The sequence below is a fragment of the Tauraco erythrolophus genome, chromosome 6, assembly GCF_009769465.1.
Source record: "Tauraco erythrolophus isolate bTauEry1 chromosome 6, bTauEry1.pri, whole genome shotgun sequence".
Taxonomy (NCBI): Eukaryota; Metazoa; Chordata; class Aves; order Musophagiformes; family Musophagidae; genus Tauraco; species Tauraco erythrolophus.
Window position 1 is genome coordinate 71,091,793 of NC_141470.1, and position 21,120 is coordinate 71,112,912.

Genomic DNA, 21,120 nt, shown 5'->3' on the forward strand with positions numbered 1-21,120 from the left:
CCTTTTTTAAAGGAATGACTTCAGATTATTACAAAAAGGGGGTTTCATGCATAAATCTTGTTGCCCACAAAGTGTAGGAATATACATTTTAAAAGAGTCTAATTCACTTGGATGGCTTAATAACTGTAACTTTATTATGATTAAAATAGTGTGGTGGGGTTTTTTTAATTGCTGTAAGAGCTACATATTTCTCCTGACTTAAAGAAAAGTTTCGCTGGTATTTGCTAATTCTTACCCGAATTAGGCAGGATATAGCTCTATGTAAAAGGAAATACTTATTTAGGAGGAGGACACGTGACCAAACTTGTCTTCCTAAAGTACCTGTATCTTAGCTGTGCTCATCCCACTGCACAGCTTTTTCTCACACTGGTATGTACGCAGTGGACAGAACTAGTCTTAAGACTAATCTGGACTTGTGGTGGCACGTGGAATGGTAATTCCTGAAATTCTTAATAAATGCATTAGGTCAGCTTTGGACAAACACGATTTGTTCCCCAAAAGTGTCCTGTAAGGTCAGTCGTAAACTCTGAGAATGAGAAGAGTATGGCATATGATATCTTTTTCAAAATGTTGTGAAGAAATGATATAGTGCCACATGTCATGTCTTGCTCTTGGGAAAATGAGGTCCTTTATGGCACGCCGTTGTGTCTGGTCACCACTGCCACACCTTGGAGCCGTTCAGGCTGTCTGGAGAACAGAGGAACATCACATCCTGAAGAACACGGGCATTCTGCCCCTCTACTCTGCTCTCGTGAGACCCCACCTGGGATACTGCGTTCAGCTCTGGAGTCCCCAACACAAGAAGGACATGGAGCTACTGGAACGAGTCCAGAGGAGGCCATGAAGATGATCTGAGGGCTGGAGCACCTCGGCTATGGAGACAGGCTGAGAGAGTTGGGGCTGTTCAGCCTGGAGAAGAGAAGGCTCTGGGGAGACCTTCTAGCAGCCTTCCAGTACCTAAAAGGGCTACAAGAAAGCTGGAGAGGGACTTCGGACAAGGGGGTGTAGTGACAGGACAAGGGGCAATGGATTTAAACTGAAAGAGGGGTGATTTTGATTGGATAGAAGGAAGAAATTCTTCACTCTGAGGGTGGTGAGGCACTGGAACAGGTTACCTAGAGAAGTTGTGGCTGCCCCATCCCTGGAAGTGTTCAAGGCCAGGTTGGATGAGGCTTTGGGCAACCTGGTGTAGTGGAAGGTGTCCCTGCCCATGGCAAGGGGGGTTGGAACTAGATGATCTTTGAGGTCTCTTCCAACCCAAACCATTCTAGGATTCTATGATTTTGGGGCTGCAGAGGTGGGAATAAAGCACTAGATGAGGAGCTCACCCCAGCTGGAACATCTGCTTCCCGACCAGACGGCGTGGCTGTCCGAACCGCAGGCTCGTGGATCTCACCACAGTTACCCTGAAGTTGCACCCGGGATTACCTTTTGGTCACCGTTTGGCTTTGACGAACAAGTGCCTTCCCAGAGAAACAAATATTTTGTTGGAAACTTTCCCAGGCAGCTCTGGTGCGGCAGGAAGGTTTAGACCACAGAGCGAAAGGAGCTGTCGCTGCCTCCGCGAGCGCCTGTCTCCTCCGGGAAACCCGTCGTAAGGAAGGATCACCCAATTGCTGGCAGAAAGGCGCTTTTTGCCTGATTTAATTTATCCGCTCCCTTTGTAGACGAGTCTTAAAACGCTTATATAAGGCGTGAGATTTGGATACAATGCCATCGGAGGGGAAAGGAGGGAAAGTTTGGCTGGAGCGGTTGTTCGGAGGGTGGCGGGAACGGTGGCAGCCGGCGTCCTCCTCTCCGGGGTAGGGAGGAAAACCGCCCCCCCCCAGGCGGGGAGGCTGCCGCTGGCCGGTCACCGAGCCCGGCACCGCAGCTCCCGCTGCCGCCTTCTCCCGGGACGGCGGTTCTGGCTGAGCCTTCCCGCAGGGCGAGGCTGTTTCCCGTCAGACGAAGGAGTGAGGGAGCCCGCTGTGCCCCGCGGGACCGGGAGCGGGGTGTGTGTGGGGGGGGCGCGGTGCGGGCGCTGCCCCCGCGCGCCCCGCCGTGACCGCCCGGGGGCGCCGCGGCAGCGGCGGGAGGGGGAGGGAGGGCGGAATGGTGGCGGCCGCGCATGCGCGCGGAGGGCGGCGGCGGTAGCGGGCCGCAGCGAGCGGGGCCGAGGGTGTCGCCCCCGCCGCCCCGTCAGCGCACGGCGAGCGGCGGCGGAGCCCGGCCCCTCCCGCGCCGGATGTGATGGCCGCCGGGGCGGGGGGGTGAGGAGCGAGCCAGCGGCGGCCGACAGCCCAGCGCGGCCCGGCCCGGCCCTGACGAGCGCCGGCGGCGCCGCCTCCTCCTCCTCCTCCTCCTCTTCCTCCCATGCCCCGGGCGCCGTAGCCGGCGGGGAGCGGCGAGGCGGGCGGCCCCGATGCGGAGGAGCCGCCGGCGGGCGCCATGCAGCCTCCGCCGCAGCCGTACGAGTTCTTCGGCGAGGAGAACGGCCCGAAATGGCGGGGGCTCTTCGTGCCCGCCCTGCGCAAGGTCAGTCCGCCGCCAGCGGCGGGGGGGGGGGGGGCGGCGGCGGGCGGCACCTGCGCCTCACGCCGGGCGCCCCCCGGGAGCGCCCCTTCCCTCGCAGCGTTCCTCCAGACATCCCCTCCAGGCCCTTTCCCCGTCCGTGCTCCTGCTGGCCGCCCGGTTGCGGTGCTCCCGGCACGCTGGGGACCGTGGCGCCGGACGGCCGGTCAGGTTTCCGCGGGAGTGAACAGCTGTGGCGCAGCGCGAAGTCAGCCCGTGTTTTCTTAAGGAGCAACCCGCTCGCTGCGCGGATGGGATAAACTCTGCGGGACACCGCTTGGCCCGTCGCGGGGGAGAAGGAATTCGGCTCCTTCCGATGCGTTTTGCACAGCTGGGCAGTCCCCAACCCGTCACCCTTAAGGACACCCCAGTAGAGGAGGGAGTGCGTTAAACTGGGGCTGGTGGGAGTGATGTTGTGCTGTGTGTCACTTGAGTGTTGCCGTTGCTCGCGGCTGAGCAAAGGTTGAGGATCAGTTCTTGGCGTCATGGCTTACTGGTCTGGATCGCTGGTGCTGGGCGATCTGTGGTACGTCGTTACTGTGATACGAGTAATGCAGGCACTCATGTGAGTGGTGTTTTGCCTTCCCTCCCCCCCCAAGAATAGATTTAGTGATAGTGTGGGGTAATGATTTCTGCTCCTCCTTTATTTTTTAATTAAAAATAATAATAAAAAAATATTTGTATTTATTTTGGGTCCTTGTGTCACTTGTATTAAAAGCTGCTGAAGGCAGCTAAGTAGTCTTGTGGCTGGCATAAAAACCACTAATTGCTTTTCCGAAGAATCCTGGATTTTCTACTCTTTGCTCTTGCACCTCCGCCTCCCTGTAGTAGTTGCTTTCCAGTGTGTCTCAGGAAGCTTAGAGAAGGCCACGCTGCTTTTTTCCTGATCACTGGGTGTTGACATAAACCAGCACCTTGACACCAACCAGCATCCACCCAAACGTCAGGTATATAGCTATATTAGTTTGACCAAAAGGATTTCTTTAAAACTTCAAAGGTTTTCATCATTTTAAAATACCAGTAGTGTAAAAAGTTGGTGCGTTAATGCTGCGCTTACCAATTCTTACTGTCTCTGTACGCTTGGTTTTGGTGAAAAGAAACAGATCAGGAGCTTAGACTTTCTAAACCAGAGGAAATAAAGTTTTGATGCCAGTGACTGCTTGTAAAAAATGTATAATTGCTTATAGACAGTTTTCTTCTTCCTGGGAAAGTTCCTTGTGTGCAGTACCCACCCTTTAGCATGAAGCAATCCTACTGTAACGTGCTTTTCTTTCATGAACACACAGTATCAGTGAGTCAAAACAAAATTGTATCATTGTTCCAGTTATTGCAGCCAGGCTATTAGAGAGACGCTGTCAGTGCTAATATATTCTTTAAAAGATCAGGTGAACAGTGGAGATTTTTAAACCAGAACATTGTAGAAAATGTATGGGTTGCTTTGTTTACATCTTGCACTTTCACTTTGATAATGAGATGAGAGCATTTCCGTTATTATTTATAGGAGAGCTGAAAAGTGTGGCGCTGAATTCCAAGCGTGCACCAAAGCATCACATTTTACGTGTGCTTCGGAAATTATAAAATGTTACCACAGTTTTCAAATAGTTCGTAATTTCTCTCTGAATGGGCTTAAAAATGTGCAGGTCAGCCAGTTCAGATAAGATCTTTTTCAGGCAGGATGCTTTTGTGATGAAAGTTTTAAAGAAAGTCTGAGCCTCAGAAACTCTGGAGTTAAACACCCAGAAAAGAGTTCATTGAAGTTCTGAGCTGGGTTTTCATCGCAGTAGCCTCTGCTGCAAGGGCAGAGGTAGGATTCTATTCCCAGTTCTTGAAAGCATTTCTTTTTAATGGACACCTCCTGAAGCAGAGAAACTGGCAGTAGAAAAAGAGGAAAGTTTTTGGGTTTCCTTGGTAAGGTGTGAGAAATCCTTTGGTTTCCTGCGTTAAGGTGTGAGAAATATTAATTCTAAAATACAGAAAAGCGTGGAGCTGGATAAGGAGCCAGTAGTGTTCACTAACAACAGGTAGTAAGTGTTTCCTTGCTGCTTGAATTGCTTTGAAGAGCTCCAGTCTCTTTCATTATGCATTCAGCAAGCTTAAGGTCACTGTTTTTTTTATCAAACCACTTTTAAACCTTTGCATTTAGTTTAATTTTAGGCAGTTGACACTTGAAAAATTATGAGTGAAAAAAAGTGGTAGAATACATGAGTTCTTACTTTAATATGTCAAAAAAAAAAAGGGAATCTGTCTTTTGAACAATATTCTCTATGCATTTAAGCAGTTATACATCCCTAAGATTAGTAAAGAGCACTAAGTCCTAACAGTGTGAGTCTTGGTAGGAAAAAAACAAAGCTAAACTGCAAGACATCATTAATACAAATTTTTAAAAAAATATTTAAATCACCATATCCTTAGCGTTGGCACCTTGGAATCTAACAAGTTGAAAAATTTTAAAATAGTTTCATGTGTTGCCTCTCTTCCAGCTGGCAGATTGACAAGCCAAAAAACTTACTCTAAAACATTTTATTTTCTTCTGTTGCTGTGCTGGAAGCCTAAGTAGGAAGTAAATATAATGAAACTCGTTATAAAAGTCCTGTCAAAGTAAATGAATCAGAAGAAAACAGTATTTTTTTCTGGTCGCTGAGGTTATAGTTACTTGAACTGCTGTTTGTAGCAAGTAAATCAGTTCAAACTGATCTGTGGTCTAAGCTTTGTGAAGGTCTTCAGTCTGGGAGCTGACTTCAGTTCTTGAAGGATCACAATGTCTCTTTGAATAATTCCCGGAGCACGCAGGCAGCCGTTCCAGCAGGAATCACATGCGTTCCCAGTGCCCCGCTGGCGGGCTTGGTTGGATTTGAATCCTCGGGATGTTGATACTGGCAGCGCCATTAAAGCTGGTGCCTGATGGGGCAGCGTGGTTCTGGGGGGCTTTGCTGCTGCCCCCCTCCACACCTGGCCAGCTCCTTCTCCAGAGAAACCAGGACCCTCCATGGAGGATTTTCTCCTGTGGTGGGTGGATGCTGGAGGGGAAGGTGGTGTTGGGGAGTTTGTTCTCTCCTCCTTTTCCATTTCTAGATGATCTTTAAGGTCCCCTCCAACCCAAACCATTCTCCAGGTGTTTGTTGTTTGGGTTCGTTTGTTTTTCAGCTGTTTCTGGCCCGATGGCCTTTGTGAGGAAAACATGTCAAATTATGAAACCTGTTTCTAAGGCTGGCGTTTGAATTTTGTAACTGGATTTCCTAGCACAGATCTGGTGCCAAAGCTTGTTTTTGCTGACTGTCAACTTTCTTCCAGGTGAAACCTTCCAGAACTGAAATGATTTTCTGGGTTGATATCCATGCTTTGATGTCATATCTGTCAACCTTAGACTGGGATTACAGGGGAGCAGAAGAAAATCATGCGTGAATCTCGGTGGTAGAAGCTGAGTGTGTGATTCCCCCTGAAGGTCCCAGTTTTAATGTACTGGATGTGCACTGTATAAAAACTTCTTCAGAATTGTAATGGAAAGCATCACTAATGCCAAACCTCTTCCATTGCTACCTGGAATGAACCTCTATCCCAATTATTTGGAACAGGATTTCGAAATGAAACGAGTGACTCCATAGAACTAGTGTGTATTTTTGAAAATAATGCACAATGTGTTGTTAGACATATATATATATATGGATTTATTTGCCTTAAAATGGTATTGGGAGTTCTTAGCGTGCTTTATCATTTGTGCATGCTCTTACAGATCCACTGGCAAATTGAAAAAACATTTCTGTAAACAAGAGCTGTGTATTCAGTTGCTGAGCTCTTTGATTTTTCTAAATTAAATTCACAAGCATCTCATAGGTATTATTGTTGTGGTTTTCTCCATTATCTGCAAATAGAGACTGTCGGACAGTTAATATTCCCATTTCTGCAGGCATGACACATGTTAGTGTAATCGTGGCACTGTACACTATGTGCATTTTCTAAAACAATTCCACTATTGCTCTGGACTCCTCATCAGATTTCTAGAGCATGACTGAAGGGTTTATTCTTAGCAAGTGTTGCATACAGAAATATAAAAGACCACTTTGAGGACATTTTTTGAAGTTTATATTAATTCAGTGCTTCCCTATGTTTTAAAATACGTGGGAGTTAATGAATAATGACACAGCTCTTGTGTAAGGTTGCGTGTTTAGGGTTTGGGTCGGTAGTAGGGTATGTGCCTTGTTTTCTTCACTGCTCTGGCAAGGGCAGTTCTCCTTTGCAGGATCAGACCCCCCTGGGTTAGAATTATCCAATGCATTGTAGTGTTATTATAGTGGATTATTATTTAATGCATTCTGAATTCATTAGCATGCATTATTATTTAATGCATCGTCATTTTGACTGTAAAGTTGCTTGTTATGCTGTTTTAAAATAATACTTGATATTTCCTTTTGAAATCTGTTAGGTCGTTTAGTTTCGGATAAATGTGTTTATTAGAGCTCTGAAACCTGGACCTTTGCGTACTCACGGTTCCTGCAAACACAAGTGTCTCCGTGACGTTCAGCTTGGGAGAATGGCAAAAAGGGAAGTGCTGGTGATGCTTAATTACCTGTGAAATACGTAGACTCCCACAAGTTTGAAGCACAGATCCGGTTGTTGCCTCCAAAAAAAACAGTAGTCACGATTGAGGGGTGGCTGGAGGTGTGGAAAGCAACAGCACGTCCTTGTGACGTAGACACTACCAAGCCTTCTTTAAACAGTAGGCTGATTCCTCCAGACCTTTTTTATTCCCAGTAGCAGTTGGGTATCGTTATAGGTTGGTTTTAGTCCCTTATAAGTGAGTAGACTGTTTGGTTGATTTTTTTATTCTTGCATAAATATTCACTTCCACAAAAAGCATTTGGAACTAAATGGAACTAAAGGAACTGATTCTTTTACTTAAATCTGATTTTTTTTCATGCTTTTTTTTTTTTCCCAGCTGTTCCACTGTTTAGCTTAAATACTGTCACTGGAATCTGCAGTTGGCAAACAGTAACAGGAGCGTTTTCTCAGCCAGTGGCATGAAATGAAGTGATTTTAAATCTGAGGTGTTCAAAAGTAGTAGGAACAGCGTAATTTCATTTGGCAGCAGAAGCAGCTCCTACTTGTGCTCCTACCAACGGAACAGGGAAATTTGTGTTTGCCCTGGCCTAACGACTTGCCAGGCTACCGAGTCAGCACCGTAGAAGGACTAAAGGGAAGCGGTTGCTGCCGTGATTGCCCTGGCTCTGGTGCCGCAGGTGGTACCTGCTGCTCCTCTTCTCATCCCACCGTTTCACGGGTGTTCTCTGACTTCATCCCCTCACCTGTCTCTCTCCTCCACCTCTCCCGCTCTCTCTCGTTTTCCACCTCTCTCTCCACACACCGCACGCATTATCTCATCTCCCCCAGAGAAGCTCTTGAGTTTTGTTTGCTTTCATAATTACCTCACCGATTCCCTTTCTGCCAGGCTTTTCAGATGAGCTCTGTGCTGCCGTTCCTTGAGCTCGGAGGGTTAGTCATGTAAAAAACCTGCCGAGGACATCCCTTCCCCATGTTTATGGCCTCTCTATCCTCATGACACTTCCTCTGATACTTTAATCTCATTTCAATGACCATCTGGTTCACAAAATAACCGCTCTGACAGTCTTCAGTTTCCAAATTTAAGGTTTGGCCTTTTTTTTTTTTTCCTTTTAAGCAGTATGTATCTCTGCTTTTCACCATTTATTGTTTCTTATTTCATCTCCGTATCTGTTCACATAAAATATAACCTCAGAGCTCACTCTGCAGCTCTAAACTGCTGGCCTCTGTGGCTCATGAATTAATTTTTATTTTTAAATCTTCTAAAGACCTGCTTGAAAAGTTACTGGCCTGTTTGAATAATTCAGTCTACCTGAGTAAGTGCTTCTTCTTGGGAAGGGCATGGTGTAAAAAGAGGGAAGAGAGGGAGCCTTGTGGGTGCTGGGTTCAGAGCCCAGAGCAGCTCTCAGCTCGGGGAAGTAACATGTGGAAGAGTTGGGGGAGAATTAGAAGCTGTTACATTAAAGTTAGACATGTTCACAGCAATCCCTGCTCCGGCTGCGGTGTTTTCCTTCCGTATCACGGGGCAGAGGCTGTGCCTAGCTCATTCAGGGTTTATCTCAATTTAAACAAGGCATTTTATATCGACGGATAAAATTCAAATACTTAATTTTCCATCCATTTTTAAGATTAAAATGCATGTATTTGTGCACAGGTAAACATACACGTGCTTTACTTTCTCCTTGACTGTATGAAAGGACGCAGTCACCTGGAGAAGGGAGATTTTGCGTGTTTGGGTAGAAAAGCAGAGACTGTGAAGACGTTCTTAGAAACAAAACACGAAATGGAGATGAGAGCAGACACAGCAGAAGTGAGGCATGGTAGGGAGTGCCAGCAGGAGAAGCCACTGGTGGGTGACTCTTTGAGGAAGCCCATTGGCGTGGTCATTAGCAGAAGCCCGAAACGGGTGCGCTGCGGGAAGGATGCGGGCACAGACCCAGCCCCATGCTCGGTCCTCGCTGTGATCCACCGACCCCGTCCACCACGTGCCATCGAGGTGTGCTACAGCTTCTTGCAGAAGATGGGAGGGAGGGTGTTCTGCGTTTGACGTACAATTTATCAACCAGCTGTGCATCAGCGTAGCAGCATTTATGTTGTTATCAGCGTGGCTTTCTGTTTGCACAGAGCAGATTTCACAGTAGATTTTAGGACTGTCTTCGATGCTGTTACAGAACGTGGATCCCTCTCTGCACCACCCATCGCGGATCTCCTTTAATTCCCCCTCTCCTCAACTGGAATACACCGGAGAAGAGTAGTTAAATAGCTGAAGATTAGCTGAATAGCTGAAGGCCAGGCTGGATGAGGCTTTGGGCAACCTGGTGTAGTGGAGGGTGTCCCTGCCCATGGCAGGGGGGTTGGAACTGAATGATCTTTGAGGTCCCTTCCAACCCAAACCATTCTGTGATTCTATGATTCTAAGATGGTATTTACACTAAGAGGTGGTGTAGGGTGGCTTTTAATCTAAATTTAAACTTCGCTCTGTGTGCAGCCGAGCGCGCGATCCGCACCTGAGATGCTTTTTGTGGCCCAGTTACTGTGTTATGAGAATATGTTACAAACCATGCATCAAATGTTTAGAATTGCAGCGAAAAAGCTAAAATGCTGTGTGTAGATAAATTATTAAGTACTGTTTTGCTTAAGAGACTACTTCATCTTGTTCCTCTATCAGCATTTATTAGTTTGATTTCAGAAAGACAGGCTATCTAGAAATTGCTGTAACGGAAATGAAGTTAGAAATTAGTGCAGTTATTTTTAAAAATAAATCGATGGTGCGTTTTTATTTGTGATATCTCTTCAACTATTTAAATCGTTGTGGTTCTTTCTAAAGAATTGTGCTATAACTATGCTTGAAAATTGGGAATATCAAAGCTGCCATCATTCACCAAGTAAGAGCATCCCAGGCCTTTAAATTACTCCATCTGATTCCCTCTTCCTCTGGAGCATCATCCAGATGAGGGATTAAAAATGCCTTTGGAGCAGATGTTTTATGTTTCTAATGGACAGTGTTATCTTTAGAAGAGAAGAGATAAGGAATTAAAACCTAACCTGAAACCAGATATTTGTTGAATTATTTTTTTCTTCTTCCTGGCTTTCAGCATCTTGGTCCGGGGCAAGCCTAGTGCTGCTTTCTTCATCAGTGATATATTTTCATCACCTTGAACACAGTGTATGGAAATACTGACAAGTGTTGGCAAGACCGTAACCAGCCCGTGATAGTAAATATTTAACTTTTATGTTCTAATTACTTTCCTTGCTCCCAAACTTACATGCTTTGTTCCTCAAGTAAACAAACAGCCTTGCAAAGTTTGACTTGTCTGCTGATCTAGTGTAACTGTGTTTTTACGAGGCAAGTGAAATATAAATCATTTCTCAGTTGAAATTGGTTGCTGTGGGAAAAGGAGAAAGAGTAGTTTCTGTTGCACGCAACTTACAAATTTGACTTGCAATTTATTAAGCTATTCTGTTAGCGTAGTAAGTTTAGAAACGTTACGTTACCATGCTCACAGATTTTGTGGTGACGTTTTTTTAAATTAGAAATTTCTTCTGAAATCTCAGGAAATATTGGAGTTCTGCTTTCTGAAAATGTCAGAAACGTTGTCAAAACATATTTTGAATATAAGTAGAGAAGTGGCATGTGGTCGTCTAGTCTTTCAAGAATATAAATTCTTACGTTTGTGATGGTACGTGCTGTCTAAAGACTCAATGTGCGTGTCGTGGGTTTGAGATTTTTCTATTGTGGGTTGTTTTTTTTTTAAGAACAATCTCTTTTTTTTTTTTGCGACATGTGCTTACTGTGGAACAACTGGAGCTTTCTGAATGTGTTTTTACTACCAAAATACGTGTATTATGTACGAATATATTTAGGCAATATAGGCAAATTGCTGGTTTGTCTCATTAGTACAGGCGAAAAAGAAGTCACTTGCATGTTTGACTCAAATACTTTTTTCCTCAGCTTCTTGTTTCAGATACAACACTTGGACCCTTGCTTTTATACTCAGAACTTCTGAGTTTCCCCAAGTCCAGATATTACTGATATCCGGACTTCATGCCAGGTTTCCTGCAGTTCAAAATTGTTTACTTTTGTATCAGTTCTAAATAATAAGATCAGTTTGTTTCTAGTCCTAATACTATTTATCTCCTTGAAAAGTTTTCATCCTCATCTTGTCTTAAGAGACTTCTTCCCCGGGGACCTGTAAGGACTGTTGAAATCTCACTGAGAAGGAATTTTTTGAGCTTGACTTCATCTCTGCAGCTGCCTGTTTTCTCTAGCAGCTTTTGTGGCCAGGTGCAGGACCTGCTTCTCGGAAGGAGCTAGGGGGAGGATCTCAATTTACCTCGAAGGGGTTTTTCAGTCTCCTCTTGAGCCACTAGACGCAGTCAAGCTCGCAGAGAGCCCTACCAGATCTGCTGAAGGCTGCAGCCGTAGGAAGGAGACGCCCCTGGGAAGCCGCTGCTGGATTTTCATCAAATATGCATGTGTTGGGTGGAAGAGTGGGGAGAAGTAAGGAAGAGCAGTGTAGGAACTCCCATCTGAAATGAGGATTTCCCCCACAAAGGCCTTAAGGCCATGTTTAAACGGCACGCTTATGGGATTCATACCTGTTATTTCGTTTCTGTTCCTTGGAACAGCTTGTGAAGGAGTGATCCTGTGTGAATGACACAGTGAAAAATAGTCCTGCTCATCTTAATCTCCCTCTTTAATGAATTCAAGGGCTCCGCCTGGGTTGTTTCAGAGATAAAGGAGGTAAAAATTCTGGTTTCTCTCATACCTTCTGCTCAGAGTGCTTGCAGCAGAGCTCTTGCTGGTTAGTGCAGCACATTGCAGGTTTTTAAGTATTTTGACCCTTAACGGAAGCAGTTACCAGCCAGACCAAACTTGAGCCCTGTGTACGCTGTGCTCAAATGTTTCAGTCTGAACCTGAAATCAGTGAATGTACCTTCCTTAATTCCTCCCACTTTTTTCCATACATTCAGTGTTTCATCAGTCTCTTCTTGCTTTTCCAGTCCTATCCGGCAGGGTTTAGGTGAGTACCGTGAAGTGTTCTCTCCTCAGCACAGCGACACACGATTTGATCAGCCAGTGCACAGCTTCTGTAACTGTCTCTTTGTTTTGCTGTGGAAAACCACGTCTTGCTACGAAATTGTTTTTTGTCAGTCAAGGCACTTACATCAAAATGACTTCTCTGAAAGCCGGGGAGTGCCTGAGTACCTCTGGGACCTTTCTGCGATGCTGCGGGCAGTGTCCTTTCAAATGGAAGCTGATTTCTAAACCCTCTGGGAAGAGTTTCCTCGACCAAGCAATGTTGGGCTTCCTTGTTGGTTTTGCTCCTTTCGAAGCAAAATCGACTCCAGTACTTAGGTTTGTGTTCACTGTGTGAAGCTGAGATTCTGCCGTTGTTTCAGGAAGGCTGCATGCTCCCTTGCTTGTCCTCAACCTTCTTAGATAGCCACAAGCTCCTGAGAAAGCTGAGGAGAGTGTGGCATGGGCTGTTTAGATCTGTGAACTGAAGTTAGGGACAAGCGAAGTCCTTTTCTTTGTGGCAGGGAGGTCTGCTTTTGAAATGGGTGACCCTCATGAGAGGAGAATAGCTGTGATCTGATGCAGTAAATGGGAGTTCCCTGTCTTCTCTTAAGGGAATAGCTTCCCGTTCTCATCTTCTTACAGCTCCTGCTCTTGTAATTTCTGTGGAGCATCCTTGTGGGGGAAATACCATTCCTCCTTCTTTCCAAGTTAGCTAGCTAACGCTTTTGCTGTAGTGGTGCTCGTGTAAGATACGTGGCGGGACCTTAACTTGACGCTTCCTGGTTTTCCATTGTTTTCTGAATTAAACTCTCCTGTTCAGGAAGAACATGAAATGCACTGGCTATTGTTGAAAACCTGCAGTCTTAAGTAAGAGCTTTCAAGGAGTGGTTTTGATTTTCTTGAGGGTTTTTTTTTATTTATTCCAGTAGTACCTGATCTTGTATACAGGTCAGTAGTGCAACAGTTACACGAAGCTGGGAAGTATTTGTGTTTGAGATGCAGAAGAATAAATGATACATAAAGATATACAGAAAAACTCCAAACCAAAACTGAACAGCTGGATTAGAAGCAGAACATGTATTACCTTCTCTCTTAGTGTACAACTGCCTTAAGATGTTTCTTTAGCTCAGCTTTTCGAGGGGATGCCAGTGCAGAATTAAGCACTAGAAATGTGTGCTGTTGCCTGGGAGGATGTCTCTACCTGGGTGTCGCATAGGAGCCCCCATGATCAGCACTCTCCTTGGACCACCATTGTGTAACGCCGTAGTTATCAACTCCAATACAGTCAGCACCAGTGTATGTTTTCACATTTTCAGTGTATGTCCCTCTTCTCACTCCCCTGAGGCATTCAGATTCCTGTCGTTGGTACGTGTGATCCCTGTCTGTGGTCCCCCATCCCTGGTAGACTTCTCCATCCAAGTCATCATCTCTGCTTCTAGGATGCTGAAGGTGTACGGCAGCAGCCCCTTCTAGTGGTCCCCTCCGTCGATCTTGGCTTTTTCTCCCTATCTGTTCATCATCCTGGCTCTTCCTCTCTTCTCATATGGAGGTGTGGGGGTGAAGCACAGTCCTGTTTCCTCAGTTCTTTTGGGCCTTGGCACAGCAGGAGGTGGAGCAGCGAGCAGTTCCTTGGAGCAGTTCCAGCTTCTGGGCAGCTCTGCCCACCTTCCTCTGTGGCAGGCAGGGGAGGAAGCCGGCCAGACACCTTACATCCTTGTTGGTCTTGGTTTTGCACGATTTACAGAAGCCTTCAGGGCTGCAAATTGACTGCCCTGAGGTATTGCTATGAAATTATTAGTTACTTAATTTAGAGGAAGCTCTCAGAGCAGTTATTTGTGGACTCACCTGTTGTCTTTGGAAGGAGGAGTGTGTATATTTCAGAGGATCAGAGTTTGATCCAAACATGTTACTGTCTTCCCTCGAGAAACTACCGATCCGTTTGTCTTGTGTTTGAAACCGTGTACAGAGTGCCAATGTAAGTATGTAAGATTACGTTTTTGAGGTGCTTAACATAGCATTTGTGTGGGGTGAGTGGAAGATTTCCCTGGATTGTATTACTTACAAATATTTTGGCTATAGTTTAATGTCTAGTTAGCGCTTTCCTGATTGAGAGGCTGCCAGGGAAAGCTGAGTATATACACTAACTTGAGTGCTTTTTTCTTTTTTGTTGTTGTTGTTTGTTTTTGTGTTTTTTTTTAAGGTGGGGTGGTTGTTTGGTTTTGGGGGATTTTTAGTAGGAAAACAGCCACGTTGGACCAAGGCAAGTAAGTTGTGGCCTTTTGGATGGTGCAGGCACATGCTGAGATTGCCTGTTTCAGGACGTCTGCTCTAGCTCGGCCTTGGAAACTAAAGCTGTGATTAATCTCGGTGAAGTAAGATAAAAGGCATTATCCTGCCTTGCCTGGAGGGAGGTGTAACTCAGCTTTTCTCCCAGTGCGTTTCCTAGTCTTGACACTCTTGTATTTCAACTCATGCTTTTGCTCAGGTCTCCCTCTCTGTTGTAAGTATTTAATCTCTTTCTCATGCTTCAGACAGCGTTTCGTGTTCGAATTAGTTTTCTGGTTCCGAGGCATCTCAAAGAGTTGTTCCAGCCCTCCTCCAGTGTCGTGACCGTGGCTTTTTATTGCCACAGGATTTAACAGCATGTTATTCAGTTCCCTGCCAGACTGGTTAGTTCTCTTACCCTGGTGTCCTTGCTTATGAAGTCTTTTCCTCTGGTGGGTCCATGTTCCTCCTCTGTACACAGTCACCCAGTACTCATTAGTAGATTTAGTAACTTAACTGCATGTTACTCATTCTGTGGATGAATAACTGCAGAATTACCAGCAGTGATTGTTTTCACTGCATCGTTGGCAGAAATCTGCCTTGGCTTGAAGTTTCTTCCCCGCCATAAAGGCTAAACAGTTTTTAATTGAATAGAGATGCCAACTTTGCAGGAGTAGGAATTGCCATCTTAACTACATAGGAAAACTTGTGGGAAATTACTGGAAGTGTGCAAATTTGCAGCATTACAGTACAAAGGTACTCGGCTTTTTTCAGATTCTTCCTCTGTACAGCTTTAAATGGGAGAAAAAAACCCTAATTCTTCTAATTCTTTCGGACAGGTTCAGCAACAAGTTCACCCAAACCTTTCAGCAAAAGAAGATTCCCTCTATTACATTGAAGAGTTAATACTTCAGCTGCTAAACAAACTATGCATTGCTCAGCCACGGACTGTCCAAGATGTAGAGGTAAGACTGGATGCTGGAAAACCAAGAGCTTGCCTGCAGAATCGCTAAGATGGACTAAGACATTTTGAGCAGTACAGGCTGAAGTTAAAGCAAGGTGAATCTGAAGAGCAGAGCCTGTTAATGATAAAAGATTCCATAGTATTCAGATTTGACAGAGCAAGCTTGATTGGAAACTCATTTTCCTATGCGGGGCTTCAGACTAGAAATGGTGGGAATTTTTTCTTTCAGCGTTATTTTTATAAATGCAGAATACTTTGAAGGATATTCTGCTGCTCAAATACACCTTGGGCTTAAGAATGTAAGGATGTTGCAAGTTTTCCTGCTCTTTGACATAAAAATACAGGAAAAAAAAAACGAAATATTGGAATGAAAGGTTACTGTTGTTAGGCCTGGACTGTGCAGCTGAGGGAATAGAGTTGTATGTTCCTGGAACTTTATTGGACTCACTGAGGCTCTTGTATGATTGCAGCTGTCTGCTTTTGTGTCGTCGGTTACAAAATGAGGGCTTTAATGGAGCACTTCAGTATACAGTCTAGAGGGAGAAAGTGCTTTCATGTAGCTGTGACCCATTAGAGCTTTGAGGAGTATTAATTTTACATCAATCTATATGTCTAGGATTTTCGACCTAAACCAAAATGAAGTTCTCATCTAATGTTCTCTATATGTGTCATGGAAATTAAAAAAAAAAAATTACAAAATAATCGCCTGAGGGATTTTTAGATTCTTATTAGATGCACCAACCGCCCTTTATTCAGCATTGAGTTAATTCATTAATTATTAATTTTGGTTTATGATTAATGCATTTTGTAATACTGATGCTTAAAGATTATAGTATGACTAAATAAAAGCAAAACTTAATAGTCCCTTAATAGCTCTTGGGATTGTTGCTACCTGGAGTCCGGATTTGAACGTTAGATGTGGAGCGGAGAAATCCGACAGCACACAGGATGGTTTGAGATAGCACTGATTGTTCTGCACACCAACTCCATAGCTTTCTGCCTCTGAGTCACGGGATGATAAAATTACCCTGTGTACATATGAACTCATCATTTTTGTTGCGTACGTGTGTGCTCCACAAACTGCTGTGTGCAGAACTGCACAGGACGCAGGCAGCCTGCTGAGATAACTGACAGCTCTGAGTTGTGATTGTGAGTAACACAGCAGACACTGAATCCCGGGTGTCGTATTTTAAACCTACCTAACGTCGTTTTAAAACTGCGAGTAGTAAAACATTGCTGCACTTGGCAATATAACGGTTATTTAATTTAAAAACACAGAGCTAGGTCTAAATAGCGGTAATAAGTTCCCCAAAATGTTACTGTTTTGAGGGTGCCTGTATTCAGATTCTTCCAATTCAGGGAAAGTAGAATTCAGTTTTGTGTTATGGCTTGTTGATGAGATTGTGCTGCCAGCAGTCATCTGAGATCCACAAATGAAGGCTTTTGGCTCTTCTCCTCAGCTGTTTTTAGCTGGTAAGAGACAACATGAGAGCTGTGGTCTCTAAAGTTCATCATGCAGATATTTACCTAACAGCCTGGAGTTAATGGAGCTATTTGTGCATAATATTATACTTAAGTATTTGCAAGATCAAGGTCTGAAATCTCAAATTATAAAGGTTTTACAAATAGAAAAAGCCCTTCAAATTGTTCCCAGGAAAACACTAGGAGCCAGTAAAGTCCGAGCACCAAAGGCATGTGATACTCCTGCAGCGCACCGCTAAGTTGAAGGACAGCTGAATGCCACGTGGCGTCCGCTTTGCCGGTGATCTCCTGGTAAAATCCCAAGGAAAGTTCGTTTTGGTGAGGCAGCCCAGAGCTTTCGGCTGCCGTCCAAGAGGAAAGGACACCGGGTGTTCACCTGGCACAGATGGCCGACGCAGGAGGCTGAGCGTTAAATGGCCCCATGCAAATACATAAAAGCTGACTCTTCAGAAGACCCGAGGCCTCCTTTGAAACTTCAGAACATGCACAAAAGTCTTCTTATCAAAGGGACGCATAGATTTCACTGTTTTTCTGAGCTCGTTCTTCAGCTCATCTATGAAATCTCTCCTGTGGGAGTTACCACCCGCCCAGGTCCAAAGCAGAGGTCGGTACAGCACCGCACCGTGTCCTGTGCCTGCCTGGCAATGCCAGGTGGAGTAAGGTCACGGTGGTTGCTACTCCTCCCTGAGCTGCCTGACTTAAAAAAAACTATTTTTCCAAAGTCACTTAAGAAGCAGTCATCAGAGTTCAGTTTAGACTCGTTCTTTCAGTGTTTCATTCCCCATCTCACAGGGGCTGCAGCGGGAAGCCTGAAGGACTTTGTGGAAAGCAGGACTGGGGTCTTGCACGTGTGTTAGGTGGGGGACTGCTGCCCGGAGCAGTTTGTTCTGTTCTTGGGGTCATTTCACCTGTTCCTATAGCAGCTGTTGAAAAGTGAACCTATAGAAAAGTGATGTGAAACTGCAGCCACTGTGGCTGGCTGCACAGTGGGGAAAATGCTCCTGCATGCGCTTGCGGAGTCCGAAGTGTTACAGCCAGCCTTTTTCAGGAATCACAGCCTTCTGCCTAGTTAGGAGATCCTGCTCTTGTTTTTCGTTTCTGCCATAAACTTGACCTGATACAGGACAAGTTACACTCTGGACTTTTATGAAATAGGAACAATACCAACTTGTTTTTTTTCATTTAGACTGTAAACTTTCTAGTACTTCCTGATGTTGTTTATCTTTTGGGCTCCTGGTCTGAGCTGAGGCTTCTCGCTGCTCTTGTGTTGAAAAGATCATAGAGCAGGAGTTGGTTTAGGAGATTTGAAGGAGTTCTTCATGTTTAGGGAAGGGAGGTTGTTTGGGATTGTTGAAAAGAGTGAAGCTGAGTTCGGTGAGAAAGGGAGAACAGTTAGGAAAACGTGTTGCAAACACTGAGGAGGAGGATAATTGTCTATACTGCAGGGGAAGTAATTTTGTTGTTTTTTTAAACTTCTCGTTGATTGCTGCGGTTAATCTAAGTGCACTCTTTATGTTTGGACAGGAGCGCGTTCAAAAGACATTTCCTCATCCCATAGACAAGTGGGCGATCGCTGATGCGCAGTCTGCTATAGAGAAACGGAAAAGAAGAAACCCCCTCCTGCTACCTGTGGACAAAATACATCCTTTACTAAAGGTACTTAAAACAAAAACCTGATGACTGCTGCTTCTGCTCACCACACCCCCAGCTGTATTACTGCCCTCCAGCATACCCTTGAAAATATTTATTTAATTTGTGTGGAATTAGGTCAGCGTCTCATATTGGCTGAAAAGTCAGGTCACCATAGAACAGGATGAATGTAGTATAGAATCATAGAATCACAGAATGGTTTAGGTTGGAAGGGACCTCAAAGATCATCTAGTTCCAACCCCCCTGCCATGGGCAGGGACACCTTCCACTACACCAGGTATGTAGTAAATGTAGATACCCAAATTCATCATGTTCTAGACATTAGTGTGTCAATGTATTATTCTACTTTGAAATATGACTGGTTAGTTTTTAACATAAATAAAACCCAAACAAACTCAAATACCTTACCTACTTCAGTAGCACTGTTTTGATGCCTTTGTTTGTTTCAAAATGCTGCAGAAGCCAAAACAGAAGAAGAAAGAACAAGTAGATCCTGATCCTTGTATACTGTCAACTAAGATGTGTATCAACGCCCTTTCAGTTACTGTTGAATGTCACTGCTGCCTTGCTTTTAAGATCAATAGATCTGCAAAGGTGTAGCAAAAGACCAAATACAGGCTTTATTGTTGGTGGGTTTTGAGGAGGAGAGTGGCCATCTCAGTTCTGAGTTGTCATGTCACTTGCAACTGGTATGGAGCTCCTTGCTTCCAGTCAGTTTGTAGTGTCACACAGTAAGCATGCATTCATACTGCGCCCCTGTAGAGGTTTTTTTAATGATGAAACAGTACTGTGATTTTTAGACCAGTGCTTAATCACTTTTAGATAAGTGCTGAATCAGTAGATTGAAGGTGATTCAAGCATTGCTGGTTTTTGATAGTTCTTTTTTCTATTCATTTTGGTTTCTGTTCATAGCTTAAAAAATGCTTTTCTCCAGTGGTGGCGTCGTTACACCAGAGTTTTCGGCTGCATTGAGAAACCATTATTTAAGCATAAACAGAAATTAAAGCACTTTCTCAGGTCTAGTCACGGTGTTCTTATATACAATATCTCAGTTTGTGATGGTTAATGAGAGTGGAAGAGATGTAAGGAAAGAAAACAGCATTAAATAAGACCTTCATAGACACACTGGCTTGCTTTTCTGAAGTCTGGTTTAGAAGTGTGTGGACATAGGTACAGAGTCTGATTTTTAGAAGATGCATCAAATTACAGTAAGAACAAGACTACCTTATTCAAATGCATGAACGTACCTGTACTTATTCCTCACAGTCCTGTCACAAATAAGAGCCTATGTGGTGCATGTTCTGCAGAACACAGAACATGTATCACAAGAAGAACCTACAGTGTTCATCCTGCTTTTTTTTCTGCTCAGACTTTAATAATTGAAGTAGTGCAAGGATGCAGCTGGCTTAGTTGTTCAGCCAAAAGTAAAGGATGGACTAAAATTGATCACAGTACATAGCAGGTTGAACATACAGTCTGTAGTTTCATGAAAGACAACTTTTTCCATCAAGAACAGTTCAAAACGAAGTGTGCTCTTTTCTGAAGAGTCCAGATTTGGGCCAGGGTCCTGCAATAAGCATAGATAATAGACTAAAATTTAAGTACAAGAGTGGTTCCAGTGAAGTCCCTTCCTTGAAGGAATCCTATTTTTAGGACTGTCGTTTTTAGAGGAAGGATTATTAAAAGTTCTGTAGCTTTCCATCTGTCAGTATATGACAAAATAGCACAAGGAAGTATTTGGAAGCATTTCCTTTGAGGTGGCTGATAAAATATCCATTTCATGTCCTTTGCCCTGCCTGTTGCATTACTGTAAATTACCAACACAGAGAAGATGAATTTCAGTAGAAAACTCAATGTGTTAATTGTCATTCTGAATGAATTTCTGAAATAAAGTGTTTTTTTTCTCTTGTTTTCCATTTGCAGGAGGTCCTGGGTTATAAGGTAGATTACCACGTGTCTCTGTATATTGTGGCTGTCTTAGAATACATCTCAGCTGACATTTTAAAGCTGGCTGGAAATTACGTTTTCAATATACGACACTTTGAGATTTCTCAGCAGGACATTAAAGTGTCAATGTGTGCTGATAAGGTAAGGAGTTGGGACTGAACTAGTCTTGTGGACAGATATAAAGGTAAATACTAGAGGGGATTTTGTTTTTTTTAATATATATCCAGAGTAGGATAGGAGGGAGAAGACTGGTCTTACTCAAATGCAGAAGCTTCTCTCCTTATTTGTGCCAGACTGATCACAGTAAAGATTTAAACTTAAGCATGTGAAGTTTTGAAACAATAGTGCTAGTTACAAAACAATGTAAGGACAGAAAATGATGTTTTCTTTTATTTCTCAGTTGTGTTACTGTCCTCCGGATGTCGCTTTGTCATGACAGCTCTTTCCTTCTTTATAATACAGAAAAGACGTTTAGTTTTCATCCTTCTAAAAATGAGAAACATTTTTGTTTAATTTCATCTTTATCAGGAGGGTTTTGTCAAAAGCTTGTGCAAGATGCCTTGTTTTCAGAGTTAGTTCTCCATGAATTGTAACTTGTTTTCTAGGTCGTGCTAACTTATAAAGGGGAAAATGGCTTTGGCAACTGATCCAGCCTTCTGCTGCCAAAGTTTAAATATTACTC

General features: G+C 44.1%; 1 protein-coding gene across 3 annotated transcripts in view; it reads left to right on the top strand.

Moving 5' to 3' along the window:
- The first annotated feature begins 2,430 nt into the window (after positions 1 to 2,430).
- Positions 2,431 to 21,120, top strand: part of SOS2 (SOS Ras/Rho guanine nucleotide exchange factor 2) — a 53,853-nt gene continuing 35,163 nt past the window's right edge. For all 3 annotated transcript variants that reach the window (XR_015222195.1, XM_086612691.1, XM_086612692.1), the window contains exons 1-4: positions 2,431 to 2,517; positions 15,235 to 15,360; positions 18,366 to 18,497; positions 20,415 to 20,579. Coding sequence is in view for 2 of the 3 variants with exons in the window: in XM_086612691.1 (XP_086468817.1) it covers positions 2,431 to 2,517; positions 15,235 to 15,360; positions 18,366 to 18,497; positions 20,415 to 20,579 (510 nt within the window). In the remaining variant the exon portion in view is untranslated. The remainder of the gene's footprint in view (positions 2,518 to 15,234; positions 15,361 to 18,365; positions 18,498 to 20,414; positions 20,580 to 21,120) is intronic.